This window comes from Barbus barbus (assembly GCF_936440315.1).
Source record: "Barbus barbus genome assembly, chromosome: 20".
Lineage (NCBI taxonomy): Eukaryota > Metazoa > Chordata > Actinopteri > Cypriniformes > Cyprinidae > Barbus > Barbus barbus.
In genome coordinates, this window is record NC_136748.1 from 12,919,831 (window position 1) to 12,940,225 (window position 20,395).

Sequence of the window (20,395 nt, forward strand, 5' to 3'; positions counted from 1 at the left end):
TGATGAAAATATACAATACCAATCAAAGGATAGACGACGCATTTATCTTAAAACCTTTAAATCCCGTTATACGTTTCCAAACAAAATACAATACAAAAATCTAGACTAAATGTGAAACTAAAATAATAAATTAAGATGCTTTCAAAAGTTCTTTAAAGAAAAAGCAGACATATAAAGCACGTGAAAATATACAACACACCTGTATAGAAACAGGCAAGCCGAATGAATGGCTAAACTTAAAGAATCATAAAATGCCTTTATCTTAGCGCTCTGAACAGTGGCTGAGTGATTGGATGTGCCGATTCCAGGCTTCCTGCCATAAGTATTCTCATGTGAACACAAAACTGGCTGCTCTCAGGGTCCAGTGTCTCATTTAGCCAGACAAACCTGTGCACACCTGCACTAATACAATGTATGTGTGGACATTAGGACTCCTGAGTCCTGAGTTATTGCAAATGCATTAAACCAGCTGTATGCAATGCATCCATAAACATAATGCCCTATATGCTCAGCAAAAATAACTCAAACATTCAGATTGACCTGAGTTTATCAAATACATGTGCAATCTTCCACACTTGGAGAACGGCACTTTTTCTTTTTTGGATGTGATGTTTTATGTGAAACCTTCATTTTCAGAGGCTATTGCTACATTTAAAAAGCTGTTTCCAATTTTTGTTGAAACATGCCACTTTGCTCTGCAGTGGAACATTAAGCTGTGAATAAACCGGTATTGTAAATGGCTAATGCAAACTAGTTGTTCTTGTGTAACACATTTAACAACATTGTAAAACACACACCAAGAAGAGGAAATATGAGTCTGGTTGTATCAATCTTCTAGAATAAATTATTATTAGGACTATGGGCCTCTGATTTATCACCTTTTTTACTATTTAGAAAATATATCTCTGGATTTGAAAAAAGAATAACGAATCTGAAATTTTCTGTAATTGTGCGATTCCCAATAACAGCAAACAAGTGTTTAGTTGAAAACTATAGTTTCCATGGCAAACTGTTAACTGCTTTATTTTAGTTGTGGCAATACCATAGTAACCATGGGTAATAGCATGTATAAATATAAACTCTTAGAAGCTATAATTGGCATAACTGCACAAAAACAGATTTCCTAATAAATTATTAAATATGAAGTTTGGGATCAGTCTTTTATTGCAGGCTGCATTTATTAGATCAAAAATACACTAAAAATACCAATATTGTGAGAATTTTTAGAAAACTGTTATGTATTTTAGAATATGGTTTTATCTGCATTCAGAGCTGTTTTGAGATTGAGCTTCAGTTTTTCGCATTCCATATACTTTGTAGGTAGGACCTTTTTTTTTTTTTTGTAATAAAAAGTCCCAACATGTACACAACACAAATCTCAATTTGTGGTCACAGAATATGTGAATAACTCAATTTTGTCAAAAATGTCAGCTAGAACCTTATAATTCCAAGGTGACGATATTTTAAAATGTAATTTATGCTTGCAATGGCTCAGAACTCTTTGAATATAGTATAATATATTAAGAATATAAAAGTCATTTATTTGAAACACAAATTTTGTAATATTAAAAATGTCATTGCTATCACTTCTGATAAATTTAATACATCACTGACCCCAAAATCTCGAACGGTAGCGTATCTGCTAAAATACTATTAATTTAGTGAAGGTGGTTAAATTCCATAACATATCGAACATCTTATACAAAACAGGCAGCAAATATATATATATAAAAAAATACATGACAAATGCTTTGGGAAAAAAATGGTTGTTTTTATTAGTTCTGCATCCACAAAAGAGGACTTTGATAAAGAGAAGTAAACTTTTATAAAGAAGTCTTTTCACCACAAACTGCATTTTTCTTGAATGAGGCTGGAGACAGAAGGTCACTTAAAACAACCACACTGTTGAATGGTATTTGTATTATTAATAATCCCCAAACTCTAGTGTTCATGGAAGGCATTCCTCCCACAACTCCACGAATGTACGTTCCACTTTCACTGCCTGCCACAATTCACCCATAATCTACTTGATATTGTGGAAGCAGTGCTTTTCAGTCTGTGTGGTATGATAAATAATTGACTGAAACTCTCAAGTCTCCTGAACGATTATGGCAGTGCTGGCTTATTGTGTTTCTTTTAGCTAGTCATCAGTCTTGGCCTCCATCTCCTCTGCATCATCGTCTCCATCCACCTCTGCATTCTCTCTCTCCAGCCGCTCTAACTGTCGAGCCAGTTCTGTCTCATCTGTGTCCGTTACCACTTTTGGCTGCAGGGATATCGAAACAAGGTCAATGCTATTCAATACAACAAGATTTATAGCATCATACTGAACTGAAATTTCAGTTTGCAATGTCTCCATGCCAGAAAAATGGGAAATGACGATCATTTCTCACCTCCATCTGAATGTTGAAGACGCCTCTCTTCTCTTCGATCTTCTCTTTAATGACAGCCATGGCCTGATTGAGCACAGAAAGGCCCTCTGTGCGCTCTAGAGTGGTTGTGGTCATAACATAGCGCGGGGGGGAAATCAAGTTGATCTGCAACAAAAGCAATGAAATAGTGAGCAAATCTGGATCACTAGGAGCGACTACTAAATGGTTAGTCTCAGCCTCAGACGTCAGGCCCACGGACCGCTGGCTGAATGTCTGATGCATATGGCACACAAAAGTGGAAACGCTTCAGGAGTTTCAAAGTCGTCATCGGATAGGTTGAATTATACAGGATCTCCGGGAGATGTGTGTGTCGCGTTCTTTAACGTTCCACCTGGAAACAAAGATGTCGTGGCGCCAAACCCCCTCACGGAAGAAGAAAGCCATCATGTTTACAACCGTGACGCCGAACGCTTATCAGGATCAACTAAACGCTGGATTTTCAAAAGTATGTGAAATATTCCAAGTTTGTTAAAATACGTCCGAGAGATTTACACACCGGTCTGTTATTGTGGTGACATTTCCATGCCTCGAAACGTGACGCTGAACAAAACAAACTGTGATTGGTGGTTTGACATGTCGGTCAAACGGCCTCATGGGCGGGCCTTGGCCACTGAAAGCTGCCATGGATTCCAGACATTCAGATGGAACATTTTCATATTTAATCATTCTAAAAATGTTGTGTGGTGTAACAAGTAAAAAGTAGCTACATACTTCCTTACATCTTAAAGACATGCAAGCACACACATCTTAATGTTTAACTATACTTTCAAGGTTCAGTTCTTAAATTCTTAAAAGGTTCACAAATTTTTATTTATTTAAAAAGAATATATATTGTACAAACATTCTCTAATCTTTTGTTTAGTATGAATTAAATTTATTTTAAAAGTTTAATTAAATTTCAATCGTTTTAATTACTTTTAATAATTTGACATTTTAAAATTAGTTTCTAAACTCATTTATAAATATATCATTAAATTTTTGGGGAGTTGCACATGTCATTTTACAACTTGAACTAACCTTGTATTTCGACAGCTGTCAAATTATTTGATTTATTTATTTGAAGTCTCTTTAACCTTGAAAATGTGACTGACAAACATTTTCAGTTACTACAAAATATATAACTGCCTCACTTTTTTAATACATTTTATGCCACTTAAGGTTTTCTTTTCAAGAACTGAATTCTTTTAATGAGGCTTTTTAATTCAGGAGTTTAAAAAAAAACACGTTCATCATAAAGTGTATTCAAGTTATGTTACGTGTATGAATTGCATTTTTAATGTTTTTTTTGAGTAAATTTATATAACCAGAGCAAAAAAATTGGGTTCTTACCTTGATTGGCATACACTCTGTTGAACACTTCAGTCCAGCCCTCAAAGATTCTTTCACTGCATCGATGCCTTCATAGCCGTAGCAGGCCACCTCAATGTCCGCTCTTATTTTAACAGCCTGTGGAGTGAGTCGTCTGTTGATGTTATCAATCAGAACAGCCCTTTCCTCCTCAGTCAAATCCAGATCATCTAAAATGGACGGATCTCTGCAAAGAATGCAATTTACGCAATTGTGATATAAAAACATTTTAGTCAAGCTATTTCAGAATCAATACTTGACTGATGAATGCATACTTACGACACAACCTGCTTAAAGATGTCATAGGCACCATATCCAGGCCGCTTGTACTTCTCATCGAACACCCAGGCGGTCCGCTGGTACAGACTCTCTAGCTGCTCATCTTTGGTGTACTCTAGGACTTCAGCTACATGCCTCAAAATGCTGTAAACCTATAACAATATACACACACATATATATATATATATATATATACACACACACACTCAACTATCGATAATCTATGAGATCATGACCGTATACAGGGTTTTAGAAATAGAGAGGCTGAACTGAGCTTGCTAAGTGGGATTGACTGGAGGGCACAGATAGGATAACAATAGCTGTCAAACACTGTCAGACTTAATTTTCATCTGTCAGTGAAAAAAGGCAAAAACATAGTCATGAAAAATGGCATTTGGGCTTAGAATGACAAAATGTAGTAATGTCTTTCAGTAAGGGCCCATTAGTTAACATTAGCAAATGCATAAACTAACAATGAGCAATACATCTGTTACAGTATATATTAATCTTTCTTAACATTTAGTAAAAAATACAACTGTTTATTGTTAGTTCATATTAACTCAGATCCATTAAATAATATTAAGACACATTTTTACCATGTAGGTCTGATTATAACTTAATTTACTGATTATTGAAGATTATCAAGAAGGTGCAACAAAGTTCATAAAATTCATTCACAATATACACACATTTATTCTTACATTTATGCCTAATATGCTGAAAATGGCATTACCGTCAGTGAAAAGTTTAGCTGCTTACTCTTACATCATAATTTTTGATAACTGAAGTCAAGCTGAAATATGCATGGATTTCGCTGTGTGATCATCAGCTGGTCAAAGTGTATTAAACAGACGAGGCACACTCACTGTTTTAGATTTGGTGAACTTGTCTTCGCATTTAACGGCCTCTTCAGGAGATACTCTTCTTTTGGATAAATCAATGTAGCCTGTGGAAATATGGAAATGGCGGGTTAAAAGGAGGAACGGATCGAAAAAAGCAAGAAACATAAGTTTCAAACAAAGTCCTGCCTTTTTCTTTATCCACACGAATCACCACCACACACTCGTTGCGGCCGATCCGGATGAGTTTGTTGATGGATCGGATTCGTCGTCTGGAGAGCTCGCTGAGGAGGATCATCCCCTCGATGTTGTTGTACTCCAGCAGACTCACATAGGCGCCCATCTCTGCTATCGACCTGACATTGACCATCACCACATCTTCCACCTCTGGGAACCTGTGCTGGTAGAATCTACAGCCGAGTGCTGGCATCTTGATCCTGGCAGAGGAAACTAATGCTGTCTGTGTGGAAAGCGCACTAGGGTTTGAGACACAGCCAAAGCATGTAACTTACACTGAGAAAACCTTGTCAGGTAACGTTCGACTGTTATTTTAATAGAAAACTTCTGCAAAGTGTTAAGAATGGAGACATCAAAAATACGGTAAACTATAACTCATAAACAGAGTAACACCACTTTCTGCCACTAAGTTACTCTCTTTCACTTAACTTACCGATATGTGTACTGGAGTTTACGTAATGTCCTTTATTTGATGATGAGAATCCAAGTGTAAGTTATATGTACAAAATAAGAAGCAAGGAAAACTGAAGAGCGGTTTCTCTGCTGTTTATTTCATCAGCATGTCGAAAATCAGGCGGAAGAGGAAGTCATTGTTTAGTTCGTGGCGTGTTAAGATGCTCTGTTCCGCCATCTAGTGATTCGGAGTCTCAAAATATGAGTTCGTTTTTGCTCTTTAAAATTCCCACAATAAATATTTACTTTACGTAAACGCCAAGGCTGCATTAAAAAAATATATAAAATAAAAATATTTTGACATGTAATTTATTCCTGTGATGGCAAAGCTGAATTTTCAGCAGCCTTTACTCCAGTCTTCAATGTCAAATTATCCTTCAGAAATTATTCTAATATGCTGCTGATTTGGTGCCAAAGAAATATTTCTTATCATACATATTGAAAACAATTGCGCTGCTTAATTGTTTTGCTGAATAAGGTTAAAAAGTACCGCGTTTGATTTTTTTTTAACAATGCACTTTTGACAAATTTAATGCATCATTACTGAATAAATATTAATTTTAATAAAAAAGTTCATATTTTTAGGATTGCTAAGATTTGTGTTTTATTGTCATGTCAGTAATTAAGCATAATTTCCTGAGCAGTCTCATAACTGTAATGATTTGCTTATAAAGAAAAGGAGACAAAACACTATTAATCTGGGCTTTAATTCACTTGTATAATTCATACAAAAACAGTTGAGAAGGAAAGGTGATTCTTCTTTTACATTCATTAATTCTACTTCCAGTTAACTGGCATGTAACTAGATCACATGAGACTGAGGTGTTGCACAGCGGGTTACTGGCTCCCGTCCACACTCACAACCAAACCAAAGTGTAGTGCACAAGAGTAAAAACCTCAACGGTGTGTTTCCTAGCTATTCTGTACATTAAAAAAATATTTAGGTTGTACTCTAAATACACATTGATTATCTTAAGGAAAAACAAACAAACAAAAAAAACAGTTCTGCAGAACAAATCTCTGTAAAGCTGGTTCCAGTGTGTGCTTGAATCAGCTATGGAGATAATACTTGTCTGCAAAAACTGACAGTCCTTCTTTTAAAAGAGTTGTTACCAATCATGTGCGCACACACATACACACACACACACACACACGCAGCTTTTCTGTCCATCAAGATCAAGTGTTCCTCACTTCCAGCATTTGCACTCATGGGCTAAACATTCCCCAAAAATCATGCGTTCATAAGCATACGCTCAGCACACACCTCTCACCTCAACATGGAGCTGATGTTTCAAACCAACGGGAAGATCTCATGAAACATGTCCAGGTAAAACTTCAGCCCAAAACCAAACAGAAAAACTTAGATATTTTGTAAAAAAAAAAAAAAAATGAAGCCTGTGTTTGGACCACATTTTTTCACAAAAATTAAGCATTTCTTATCTTTTTATTGTATTTTTGTTTTTATTCTCAAAAGTGATTCAGATTAGATTCTAATGATTGAACAGCATTTTGACTTTATTATAATAATACAACCTATACATTATATAATTTTATAAGCGCAAATTAAGGTCAAATATTTTATGATGCTCATCCGTTTCATACTGTAATTTTAAGAACACAAAAAAGAAAAGGATTATTTAAGGGATTTAGGGCGAAATAAGACTAGGACAGGCAGGTTTCATGAGATCCTAATAATGTAGAGCATTACCACAAGTTAAAACACAATCCCTTTGCTCATGTTGAAATGGGTAAAAACAACACAGAACCTTCAAATCCAATCAAAAACAAATCACAAATGAAACAATTTTAAATTGTGCAGAAGCACTCACTAAGACTAGGCTGTGCTGACACTCAGATGGTGAACCTCACTGTATTGCTGTCAAATACTGTTTACAATACTGGTTACACTTCTGAGTGCTGGAAGTGCATGTGAATACTGAGACAGAGAGCATAGACTTACATTTAGCCACTTCCATCTTGCAGCTGTGTTCAGATGTTGCCTTGCAAACTCTCAAAAAACCTGAAGTGTACTACTAACCTCTGTCATAATGACAGTGTTGCTTGCCATAGGAACACTGAGGCAGTGCCACAGGGATAGAAGGCATCAGTCGCTTTGACATTTATCCCTTTTAGTGTCTTGTAAGCTTGAAAGAGTTGTTCAGATGGGCACTGAACTCACTGCTTGATGTTCATGTAACATTGTACATCAGAGTTTCAGGGTGAAAGAGGAGAGAAGAGAGCGTACGAATGTCGTTCTCCACTAATAATGTCAGGGAGCTCAAACTATTCTGGAGTCTGAATATCTCATTGGACTTTTAAAACTGACTTCTGACAGCGACAGTTACTTTCCCACAACGTGAACCCTCCACATTTGTCCAAAAACTTCTTTAAAAATACATATAGAATATTTACAATCATAAATAGTTATCAAAAGCAGTATAGAAGCCCTAATTCTACTGCTGCACCAAGTGCTGGTAACTCTCTCACTGGAATGTGGGTAACCGGACTCAAAAACACACCATGACAATCAAACGAATTCTGACATAAAAACTCTCATTCCCTCAGCCTGCTGACAGCGCAGTGCAGACAGACACTTCTGGCGAGGTCTGAGGGGGCGTAGTGTCCTTATCTAGTTTTGAATCCTGTAGTGTAAAAACGGCGGCTTTCTTTCTTTCTTTCTGTCAACTCTATGGAACCCGAGAGTGATTCAGTCTGCTCTTCATTTACACCCGTCTGTGGAGGGGGGTCGCTGTGAGTGGGCTTCATCTCAGCGCAGCCAGGATGAGGGGACCCACTGAGGTTCAGTGTCTAGTTTATTGATGAGACGCAGCAGCTCCTGGTAGGCCTTATCCAGGTCTGTGTTCACGATGGCGGCATCAAACAGGTGGCCGTAGTTCTGCTCCATCTCACGGGCCTTCTCGATGATGTCTCTCAGCTCCTCGGGCTGAAAAAAACAGAAAAAAACCCCCAAAAGGGTGTGAAACCATGAGAACGGGAGTAGTAGTCCAAAGGGCTGGTTCACACAGAGATAGAAGGCAGGGGAATGGAAATAAAATGTTAGGGCTCGAGATGCGTTCATTAACCGTCATGTTGTGTTCTGATTAACAACTAGTCCTAAAATGCTAGTTGTTAATCTTATTGCAATGGACTAAGATTTACTGATTATTCGTAGGACTCATTAATATGAGCATATGCATCTCAGTCTTTGAGTGAACATTACCCCAAATAATGTTTTTTTTACTCAAAAACTGAGGTGCATAAGCTCAGATCAGTGAGGCCTTCGACCACAACAGAAGTAAAACAAGTTTGCAAACTGATTGAATCCAAATTGTTTTTTAAAAAGGTTGGCACAGAACAAGGGTTAAAAGCTTGAGTGCCATTTCAAGCACAGGCTTGAGACTCAGGCGCACAGGTGTAAGACGTCTGTTTAGTGCATGTTTACTAGGGCTGGGAAAATAAATCGATGCATCGCAAATCAAGAAATGATTCAGCATCGATTCTGAGATTTTCCAAATGCATCGCATCGGGATTCTTTCTCGAGTCGATTCTGAGCTTAGTTTTGAACAACAGATGCCTGGCACTGCATGCTTTAGAAACAGCCTTACTCTGCTTGTTTCCAAATCCTTAAACGCACTTGAATCTAAAATAATTATTCATAAAATTGGAAAAGGTTAAAGCAAATTGTTCACAGTGGGCTGTTTACATTAATCAATAAATTAAGTGTCATAAAAGCATTCTGAGCAGAGGCGAAATTACACGACTCAGCCGAACGCACAAGCACTCTTCAGCACTCTTCTTCATAAGCATTTGAATGTGCGGATAAAAACTAGATTAGAGTGCCATCTGCTGTTAAAATCTAAGCTCAGAATCGATTCCAGAGAGAATCGCGATGCATTCGGAAGATCTCAGAATCGATCCATGAATCGATTCTGCATTGATTTATTGTCGTAGCCCTAATGTTTACATAGAAAAACAATGGAAATCAGCAGAGTGGAATGCAAAAACATTCTTTGTGAATGGCTCCTGAGAGTTGATCTTTCAGGGCCGATGTTTACCTTTGGGTTTTTGTTGTCTTTGGCTAAGAGGGCTCTCAATCGCTCCTGGGATGGAGGAGCAATGAAGATAATGTAGGGCTTGAGGTCTGAGCTGCGCAATACCTTCAAAGACTAAAAAGGTAGGAAAAACAGTGAATAATAACAATCCAACAAGCATGTGGTACTTGATTTTCAAAATTAGCCGCTAAAATGCTAAGGCAGAGGTGTCCAATTCTGCTCCTGGAGGGCCACCTTCCAGCAGAGTTTAGCTCCAACCTAATTAAACACACCTGAACCAGATAATCAAGGTCTTAAAGATCACTACAAGCTTCCAGGCAGGTGTGTTGAAGCTAAACTCTGCAGTAAAGTGGTCTATCTCACCTGAGTGTGTACACAGAGGAGGCAGATTTTGCCCGTGTTGATGACTTGTCGGACTGAGTCTGTGCTGGTTCCATAGAGGTTCTTTTCAAACTCTCCAGACTCCATGAACTTCCCTGCCGCAGAGTCCATCTCAAAGGCCTGACGAGACACGAAGTGATAATCGCGGCCATTCACCTCGATATCGCGACGGCTTCGTGTAGTGTCTGTGGAAAACAGAGTTAGTTGCTTAGGACATTACTCAGTAACACAGGTTGATAAACGGTATGTTTTCTGATACTTACGAGGAACAGCGCCAGCAAACCTGTCCGGCTCACTGGAGAGGAGTCTTTGTCGGAGCTCATTTTGACCACAGTTTGGTGGGCCAATGAGAGCGATGGGCCGCTTGCGATTGGCTGGCTGGTGATATAGTGCCATTTCTTCATATGTGAGAATCTCCTCGTTATCAAAGTCTACAGAGCAAGAGGAAACACTTTAAGCCCAAAGTATACTTTGGCTTTTATGCATATACTAAGGTATGCGGTCAAGTGTTTGTGATGTAAATTTCAACAACAGTACAACACGTGTGTATTGTATACACACTGCCTGATTTTTCTAACCGCGCATACTCTCTGTACTCTGTACATTCAGCTCGCACATGCCTTGAAATTTTTAGGAGTAACTGCACATTTGTCAACATGGGCCACTGTTTTAAAGTCGAAAAAGAAACCGATGAAATGGAACAAATACTGGAGACCGCAACAACAATAGATGCCCATGTTGATAAGTGCCACAAGACACAAGGCTTAGTTTCAGTACAAAGTTTTAATTTAAGTACACAGACATTTTTATCTGTCATAACTTATGGAGAGAAATCACGCAGATAGTGGATGAGGATGAAACTTTCCAGGGCACATATATCAAGCACCTGTGTTCACACGATCAAATAGTACATCATTTGAAAGGCTATGTGCTACACTGTTCATCAGAACTGAAGTACTTTAGGATTTGCGGTGTATTTGCTGTTACTTTTAAATTCTGTACATGAAGCACATGATAAAAAGTTTCATCTGAGTCTTCACAGGTGTGTAGAGACCCCTCATCATGTACATTTTCATTCCAGTGATTAAATGAAGAGACTCACCATCATTTTTATTAGCATTGTATTGCATCTTCTTTCGCTTCTTCTTGTTCTTTTTTGCACACCAAAGTTTTCCTGTCAAAAGAAGATGAGTGTTAATGAGAACTAAGAACTGTGCATGTATGCGCTGAAGAGTGTGCACGAGTTCTGCGACCCTAACCTGATTTCTCAGGCTCTTTATCCTCCTCTATGGTTTGCTTCATTGCCTCTCTCTGCTGCTGGAAACTTTTGCCTGGGCAATCAGTAAGAAAAAGACATGCAAAGTCAATGTAAAAAACTAGACAGAAATATTTAAACACAAATCTGGATCCACAGAATAGCATGTGAGACACAGTACCAGGGACCAGGCCAGCAAGTGGCTGGTTGTCTTCATCCCCATCTCTGTAAGCCTGCCACCAGTTAGGGTCATCTTGACTGATTATGTGGAGGATATCTCCTTTCTGAAAGCACAGGCCGAGCTCTCGACACGGAACGTAAGGGTCATCTGAGGGGTCGTAGTCAAAATGTGCCTTCACATGCATCTGGGTGAATACAAGGATATGGGTTTAATCATTGATTACTTCTATTTATGCATTTTTTTACTAAAGCAGTAATTAATATAGTTCTGACTGAAGGCCTCACCACAGTCTCTTTAATAGGAGGTGGTTTGATCTGCACACTGGGAATGAGAACAAAAGACAGTACGCCATGCATGTCCACCTGTGAACATAAAAAAACAAAAAACAACAACATTCAGTGTTCAGTGGCCTAAGAATATTTTTGGATACTTGAGTAACACTTAAGTGTTTTATAATCAAAAACCTAACAGACTTCTTCCTCTCATCTTTCTTTAAAATGAATTACCAGGATGTCGAAGACCTCGTTGACATCTTTGCCACGGATTTCCACACCGTTGATCTCTAGGATCTCATCTCCTTCATGCAGAAGGCCACTGTGTTCTGCTGCTCCTCCTTTCACAATGCGGCTGATGACCACGCTATCCATATCGTTTCTAACAGTTGCTCCCTGCATAAATACACATGTGCACATTAAGTTAAAATACAGGTCAAATGTCAAGAAGTGCATAATATTCTGGGGAAAAGCAATGAAAGAACATCCTCACCAATGGGATGTCCTTTGCTTTTTCAATCCGCACGATTTTGACAGTCTCCCCGCCCCACTGGGTGAGAGTCTCACTTTGATTGACAGAAGGAACAAGAGGCTCCAGCTGCATCTCCTGTTCAGCCACATTGTCATGGGCCATCATAAGTGCCTGGAGGATATAGAGCCAGAGATGATGGGTTATATTCAGGATGAAAGCCACTGAGTTCTACAAACTAGACATGAGTCTGACCTCAACGTCATGTTATAGAGTTCAAAAGAGCTCAGGCTCTGAGATAGGGATTGTGATCACAGCTGTGAGCATCGGCACAGCAACACAGAGGAGACATGGGGGAATTGAGGGATGTGTGTGCATGTGATTTAAACAGACCTGCATGTGAGGAGTTTTGAGTAGGATGCTTAGCTCAAGTCCTTCCTTCTGCGAGCTGTTGTGCATCATGACCTCCACCTGTGAGGACAGATTCAACAACATTAAGTCATTATTGCAATACAACAACACTACTACATTTATCATGCTTTAAAGCAGGGGTTCCCAAAATTTTCCATTCCACGACCCACCTAGACGAGTAGAATCTATTTCAAGACCCACCAAAATATTTCAGATTAAAAAAAAAAACTATTTACATTACTATAAGATTAATCTTAATTAAAAGCATAATATGCCTTCACAACCCAAAACGTTTTTTTTTTCCTTTCCAAAAAAAAAAAAAAAAAATGGCAGACCACAAACTTTTGAATGGTAGTTCATATTTGTGATTGAAATTAAAACTGTTGGTGCTCATTTTCTCAATAAATGTCCCTGGTCTTATTATGCATGAATCATCAAAAAAATTGAATAAAGATTTCACAGTGTCATCAAAATTTAACAACTTTCTTGACCGCTGAAGTGCCTTTTTTCTGCTGACAAATGTGGAAAAATATTAACCAAAAATATCACAGCCTACTTTTAAGATCTAAAGAAATCCTCATGGATGAAATCAAGCCCAGCTTTACATTATTTCCGTATAAATATTCAATTTTAATTAGAAATTAAACTTTTACGGAAATTAAACTGTGCTAACCATGCATACAATCTTGGATGATAACAGTCATAGAAAATCATTGTGGCAAAGGAATGAGAAATGATCCATATGACTTCTGCACAACACTAAGAGAGAATGATGTTGTTTACTTTCATTGTACCACAGTGAAGTTACAACACAGTAACTGAAAGTAGGACTCCGGATTTCAGCAAAATTCCTTTAGGTTTTTGTAAACACAAAGTACAGCTTTGTATTAATGGGTCAGAGCAATGGGGGATTTGGAGAGGTTTTGGAAATGATCCTACAGTTACAAGTCATTGCATTCCACCATGTTCAAATCAGTTACAGATGGAGAACATTATTTAGATTTACATACAGTATAAAGAGACATTTTTGGAGAAATACAGTATTTATGAGAAAATAAGGGGATATGCCCATATTTGAAAAGACAGTCAACACTGGCTCTGATAACCTGTCCCATGAGAGAGTGTATTACTGTGAGAGCACAGCACAGGTCAGTGGATCTGGGTCTTAATGAATGCGGAGGACAGAGCAACTCTGTCTTGTATTGTCCTGCACCGAGTGAGAAACAACAACCATGAGTTTATCAGGCACTCATTAGCACTTTACACAACACTGAGTCCAACTAAAGAGCCTTTTCAACAAATATCAGCATCATTTGTGCCAATGATTACTCATTCAATTACATACTCATTCAGCCAATCATTTAGACAGCTATAAAATGCCAGATCTTCTGAACTTCCTTTACTCAGGATTATAAATGTATGGTGCCATCAGCCAACCAGCAAAGTCAAGATGTCATTTTCCTGTGATTAGTCAAATGGCATTGAACTTGATTATATCTTAATAAACAGACTAAAACAAAAGTTGTTAATGCACCTGTTCTTAATTTTTGTACTCTGACTATAGGTATGTTGGTAATAATGAGGATCAGGAGATGTATTTTTTTCTCCCATCAGATTTTTTTTTTCTTCAGAGAAAAGAGCTGGGTGGGGTGTGTTAACTATAATTAATTCCTTCAGTAATGTCAACTTCACCAACCACTTGTTGATACACACAACAGACAAGCACCTACATGCAGAAATGCAGTGCCAGCTTGTGACTGTCAAATGACTTTATGACTATAATTTGAATTTGACTGTGTTCTTGACAGAATTATTCAAAAGAAAATGAAGTATTATTCCTATGCAAACACACTTCCAGTTTCAACAGCCCAATGCTATTAGTGCCATTAGTTGCCACAAACACAGATGCTCCCCTATTAGCCAGTCTGCTAATTGCCCTTTTGTTGTTGTTAACCACTGAATACTCTGAATCCTCTTGTCCCGAGTTGTTGTTTGATGCTGCTGATTTCCAGGCTATGTATTACCTGGGTTCACATATTCAAACAATGCAATAACAGTATCAACAAACGAATAGTCAATAAGACACATATGGCAAAGTGTCACTTCATCTCTAACAGTGCTTCTAATAAGAGTAACAACGTGCAAGCGACAAACATCAAATCAGGTCTGAGGTTGTTGTGCTTCACAGCTACAGAGAGTTCCTGTCTCACAGCTCTTCAGGAAAATTATCCATTTTAATTTTCATGTTACATATAGAACACACTTCGATTCAAAAGTTTACAGTTTCTAATTTATTATTATTATTTTTTTTAAGTTTCTTAGGTTTACCAAGATTCCAATTTGTCAGCCATTACTCCAGTGTTCAGAGTCACATGATCATTGGTGCTCCAGAATCATTTCTTATTATTCATTTCTTATATCATCAATGTTAAAAGCAGTTGTACTGCTTGTGAAAACCACAATACATTTAGTTTTTTTCTGGAATCTTTGATTAATAGCAAGTTCAAAAGAACAGCATTTATTTGAAATAAAAATCTTTTGTAACATTCTAAATGTATTTGTCATGTTTGATCGATTTAATGCATCCTTCCTGAATAAAATTGTTACTTTCTTTAAAAAAAAATCTCGCTGAACAACAGTGTACCTCTTCATCTATCCTGTTCATCTCAGTCAACACATAAGACCTTCATTAAACATAATTAAAATGAAAGCAAAAGCATTAAAGTGGTCATCGGATGCCCATTTTACACAAGTTGATATGATTCTTTAGGGTCTTAAAGGGGACCTATTATGCAAAAATCACTTTTATAAGGTGTTTGAACACAGTTGTGTGGCCGCAGTGTGTGAAAACATCCAGTCTATAATGGTAAAAATCCACCCATTAACAGTCTCTCAGAATGAGCAGCTTCAGATTCTCCCTCTGTTCACGTCACAGAGGGGAAAAAGTCCTGCCCATTTGTGATGCTGCCCTATGAGCATAGACACAGCCCTGAGTGAGAAGCAGCAGTCCGACTCCACCATTACTGATTACTTGCTGTAGCTGCTGGAGATATACAATGTCAGCGCCAAAGAGGCATTTGAAGTGCACAGCTTTTTAAACATCAGTCAGACAAGCATTATAAATATATTATGATAATCGAGTATTATTTAATTACAGAACTTTACTAATTAGAATTAAAACTTGGTAACCATATGTGAATGCATATTTGTCATTTTAACTGAACTTAGGACTGGTGGTGGTGCTTTTTTGGTCATTCAGTGTTTCTGTAAAAAATGGGGGGAAAAAACTATCAATAATACTGATAAGATAGTAATCATACTATGAATTCTAATAAGAACAATATAAAACGCACTAAGGATTAACGAGCTGCTGGATTCATGAATATTAATCAGGTTGTCTGCGTTCGCTCGAACTGATTTGCTGAAATCAAAACAGGGACGATAATAGGTGAGCGCCAGCCAATGAGATTGTCGTTTGCACATTAGCTCCGCCTACTACCGGAAAACCCGGCAGTTCTTAAAAGCTGAAGAATTCCAAAGGAACTATGTTATTTTGACAGGAAAATACAACAAAGAATATAGTTTACATGTAGCGTGTCAACTCTGCACGGTATGTAAGACTCTCTCGCTCTCTATCTCTCTTTGCGTGTGAGAAAAAAAGCAGAGCGATGGAGAGTCGTGCGCCTTCACACTAGAAGTTACGGTACATCAAATACAGGTGCGCTGCGTATCCAATCAGATGAACTGAAAAATAGCACAGATCGCTTGACGGAGAGTGAAAATCTGAAGCGCTCAATCAGAGTGTTCAGAGAGTGAAAATATATCTGTGCTAAACTTATACATAGCCTCCAACTCACACACTGGCGAGTAAAATCTGAACATTTATTAGCCAGTGGCTAATATTAGACATCATTTAGTCGCCCAGGGTGAATATTTAGTTGCATATGCAAGTGATTTACTGCCAATGTGCTAGCACGTTTGTATTTCTTTGTTGCTGCTCTAAATAGTGGTTGCTTGTGTGGCAACACAGCACAACTTCCTATGTTTGCATTCTGAGCAGCGAAGAAGAATTGATTTCCGATTTGCAGCGTTAAGCAAATCTAGCGGGCATAACTATAGGTCTTGTTTAAGAAAATGGTATCGGATCGGTACATGGGTTCAAGTACTCGCCAATACCGATGCCAGAATTTTTTGTGGTATTGTGGAATCGGACAACACTAGTAAAAAACACCTTCTTTACTCTGTCAAAATCAGCTCTGTTTTCACGTTATTAGGAAAGCCGATTTGCAAAGATTCATAAAAACCCTTATACCTTATACTCAAGCGGGAACCCAGTGTGCCTGTAGCCTCCTCTATTTCTGTTTTATCACGCGATAGAAAGTCTAAGGTCTTCTCAAGCCGTATGGCTGACCCATCTAACCTGCGGCCTATAATGCATCAATCTAAGATTGCTGTAGAGACAAAATGTAAATCCATCAAGTTAGCATTTTTAAACATTCGCTCACTTAAAAATAAATCATTTCTGATCAACGATTTAATAACCACAAACAACCTGGATTTTATGTTTCTAAATGAAACATGGTTAGAAGACGGCTGCAGTGCAACAGTCCTCAATGAAACAGCCCCTCCTAACTTTAATTTTATAAGTGTCTGCAGGACTGTTAGGAGAGGTGGAGGTGTAGCTGCTCTGTTTAAAGATGTTTATCAGTGCAAGCAAATGTCATTTGGTCAGTATTTGTCTTTTGAATACCTAGGTATTGTGCTGAAAGGTGCTCCACGCACCCTGTTTATCATTATTTACAGGCCTCCAAAATATTCTCCAGCCTTTGTTGATGATTTCACTGAACTGCTATCAATGATTTCCTTAGAGTTTGACTGTTTTGCTATTGCAGGGGATTTTAATATTCACATAGATAATGCAGAAATTAACTACAAAAGAAATTATAACTGTTTTAAACACTTTTGACCTGAGTCAGCATGTGCATGGACCCACACACAATCGTGGACACACTCTAGATTTACTCATCAGTAGAGGTCTAAACATCTCATCCATTGTAATCAAGGATGTAGCACTATCTGATCACTTCTGTATTTTCTTTGATATATTGATCTCGGTCACCACTGAATCTAGATCTGTCTCTATCAGAAAGAGATGCATTAACGAGAACACTAGTGCGGTATTTATGGAGGCAATATCATTAACACCAAGCATTTCTGCAGACTCTGTTGATCTTCTCCTGGAGTCATTTAACTCAAAAGTTAAGAATGTTATTGATGATATTGCCCCGATAAAGGTCAGCAAGAAGACGGGGAAACAGAAATCAATTTGGAGAAAATCAACAGCAGTTCAGAGCATGAAAAGACAATGCAGAAAAGCTGAGCGGATGTGGCGGAAGACGAAACTCGAAATCCACTATAGCATCTATAAAGACAGCCTTCATGCTTTCAATGTGGAACTAGCCACAGCTAGACAGACTTTCTTTTCAAACCTTATAAACAGTAACTTAAACAACACTCGCACTCTTTTTTACGACTGTTGAGAGACTAACAAACCCCCCAAGTCAGATTCCCAGTGAAATGCTCTCCGACAGCAAATGCAATGAGTTTGCTTCCTTCTTTTCTGAGAAGATCAATAATATCAGAAAGGAGATTGGCACATCCTCAAGTTATGCAGAGGTCACACAGATTCGACCGCAATTTAAAAAAGAAGTGACTATGTGTGTTTTTAAAGAAATTGATAACAAAATTTTGGAAGAAATAGTACAGCACCTTAAATCTTCAACCTGCTATCTTGACACACTTCCCACATCCTTTTTCAAAAATGTGCTTAACTGTTTAGAAGCTGATATTTTAGAAGTGGTGAATGCCTCACTTCTTTCTGGGACTTTTCCAAACTCCCTTAAAATTGCAGTTGTTAAGCCCCTTCTGAAAAAGCACATCTTGATAACACCATGTTGAGCAACTACAGACCCATATCAAATCTTCCTTTCATAGGTAAGATTATTGAAAAGGTAGTTTCTAATCAGCTGAACAACTACTTAAAGTCAAATGGATACCTGGACAATTTTCAATCTGGTTTATGAGCACATCACAGCAAAGAGACAGCACTCATTAAGATAATAAATGATATTCGCGTCAATTCTGATTCTGGCAAAATATCAGTGCTGGTACTACTAGATCTTAGTGCTGCGTTTGACACTGTCGATCATAACATGCTTCTAGAGAGACTGGAAAACTGGGTCGGGCTTTCTGGGATGGCACTCAAATGGTTCAGGTCATACTTAGAAGGGAGAGGTTATTATGTGAGTATAGGAGAGCATAAGTCTAAGTGGACGGCCATGACATGTGGAGTCCCACAAGGCTCAATTCTTGCACCGCTCTTGTTTAACCTGTATATGCTCCCACTAAGTCAGATAATGAGGAAGAACCAAATTGCCTATCACAGCTATGCTGATGATACCCAGATTTACCTAGCCTTATCTCAAAATGACTACAGCCCCATTGACTCCCTCTGCCAATGCATTGATGAAATTAACAGTTGGATGTGTCAGAACTTTCTTCAGTTAAACAAGGAGAAAACTGAAATCATTGCATTTGGAAACAAAGATGAAGTTCTCAAGGTGAATGCATACCTTGACTCTAGGGGTCAAACAACTAAAAATAAAGTCAGAAATCTTGGGGTGATTCTAGAGACAGACCTTAGTTTCAGTAGTCATGTCAAAGCAGTAACTAAATCAGCATACTATCATCTCAAAAATATTGCAAGAATTAGATGTTTTGTTTCCAATCAAGACTTGGAGAAACTTGTTCATGCCTTTATCACCAGCAGGGTGGATTACTGTAATGGTCTCCTCACCGGCCTTCCCAAGAAGACCATTAGACAACTGCAGCTCATCCAGAATGCTGCTGCCAGGATTCTGACTAGAACCAGAAAATCTGAGCATATCACACCAGTCCTCAGGTCCTTACACTGGCTTCCAGTTACATTTAGGATTGACTTTAAAGTACTTTTACTCGTTTATAAGTCACTCAATGGCCTAGGACCTAAATATATGGCTGATATGCTCACTGAATATAAACCGAACAGACCACTCAGATCATTAGGATCGAGTCAGTTAGAAATACCAAGGGTTCACACAAAACAAGGGGAGTCTGCTTTTAGCTATTATGCGGCCCGCAGTTGGAACCAGCTTCCAGAAGAGATCAGATGTGCTAAAACATTAGCCACATTTAAATCAAGACTCAAAACTCATCTGTTTAACTGTGCATTTGTTGAATGAGCACTGTGCTATATGTCCGAACTGACTGCAATAAATTTTAGGTATAATCATTTTCTTTAAATTTATTTTAAATCATTTTCTATATCATTTTAAAATTCCTTGTTTTTATTATTTTTATTTCCATGTTTTTATTGATTTTAATGTCCATTTCACTTTCTTTTATGTAAAAGCACTTTGAATTACCACTGTGTATGAAATGTGCTATATAAATAAACTTGCCTTGCCTTGCCTTACTCGCTTCTTATGTAGATGAAGTTGGGTCACGAATGATTCACACGAACAGAGCAAATCGGGGGAGATCGGGGATCAACGCATTCTCTTTAAAACGAAAGTAACGTTAATCCTCTGCGTCTTCAGCGGCTCAGATGTCGGGAGTAAATGACGACTGCTATATTCATTATTGCATCCAACAACTAAACACTTCAATCGCTTAATGGGAGATATCTTGTCTTCCCCTGCACCGGAGTCAACACAATGGCAGACTGATGACAGCTCACTCAGGGCGGG

At 38.1% G+C, this 20,395-nt stretch overlaps 2 protein-coding genes across 5 annotated transcripts in view; both read right to left on the reverse strand.

Moving 5' to 3' along the window:
• Positions 1-1,752: 1,752 nt before the first annotated feature.
• Positions 1,753-5,723, reverse strand: LOC306886085 (eukaryotic translation initiation factor 2 subunit 1). 4 transcript variants are annotated; one of them, XM_079442960.1, is made up of 7 exons: positions 5,568-5,723; positions 5,087-5,353; positions 4,925-5,004; positions 4,059-4,210; positions 3,762-3,966; positions 2,394-2,537; positions 1,753-2,266 (listed from the first exon to the last, which is right to left on the reverse strand). In XM_079442960.1, the coding sequence occupies exons 2-7, from the start codon at positions 5,325-5,327 to the stop codon at positions 2,141-2,143; spliced, it is 948 nt and encodes a 315-aa protein (XP_079299086.1). In that variant the 5' UTR covers positions 5,328-5,353; positions 5,568-5,723; the 3' UTR covers positions 1,753-2,140. The 4 variants fall into 4 exon arrangements, with proteins under 4 accessions (XP_079299086.1, XP_079299084.1, XP_079299087.1 ...); XM_079442958.1 differs by having other exon boundaries at positions 5,087-5,357; positions 5,568-5,720; XM_079442961.1 differs by having other exon boundaries at positions 5,087-5,334; positions 5,568-5,706.
• Positions 5,724-6,275: 552 nt separating this feature from the next.
• The window catches only part of LOC306886496 (protein PALS1-like), a 42,260-nt gene continuing 28,140 nt past the window's right edge, over positions 6,276-20,395 (reverse strand). Inside the window, exons 5-15 of the mRNA XM_079443639.1 lie at positions 12,591-12,668; positions 12,222-12,371; positions 11,963-12,124; positions 11,741-11,818; positions 11,457-11,640; positions 11,280-11,351; positions 11,123-11,194; positions 10,284-10,451; positions 10,003-10,205; positions 9,643-9,753; positions 6,276-8,531 (exon numbers count right to left, since the gene is read on the reverse strand). Of these exons, the coding sequence (XP_079299765.1) occupies positions 8,355-8,531; positions 9,643-9,753; positions 10,003-10,205; positions 10,284-10,451; positions 11,123-11,194; positions 11,280-11,351; positions 11,457-11,640; positions 11,741-11,818; positions 11,963-12,124; positions 12,222-12,371; positions 12,591-12,668 (1,455 nt within the window). The 3' untranslated portion in view covers positions 6,276-8,354. The remainder of the gene's footprint in view (positions 8,532-9,642; positions 9,754-10,002; positions 10,206-10,283; positions 10,452-11,122; positions 11,195-11,279; positions 11,352-11,456; positions 11,641-11,740; positions 11,819-11,962; positions 12,125-12,221; positions 12,372-12,590; positions 12,669-20,395) is intronic.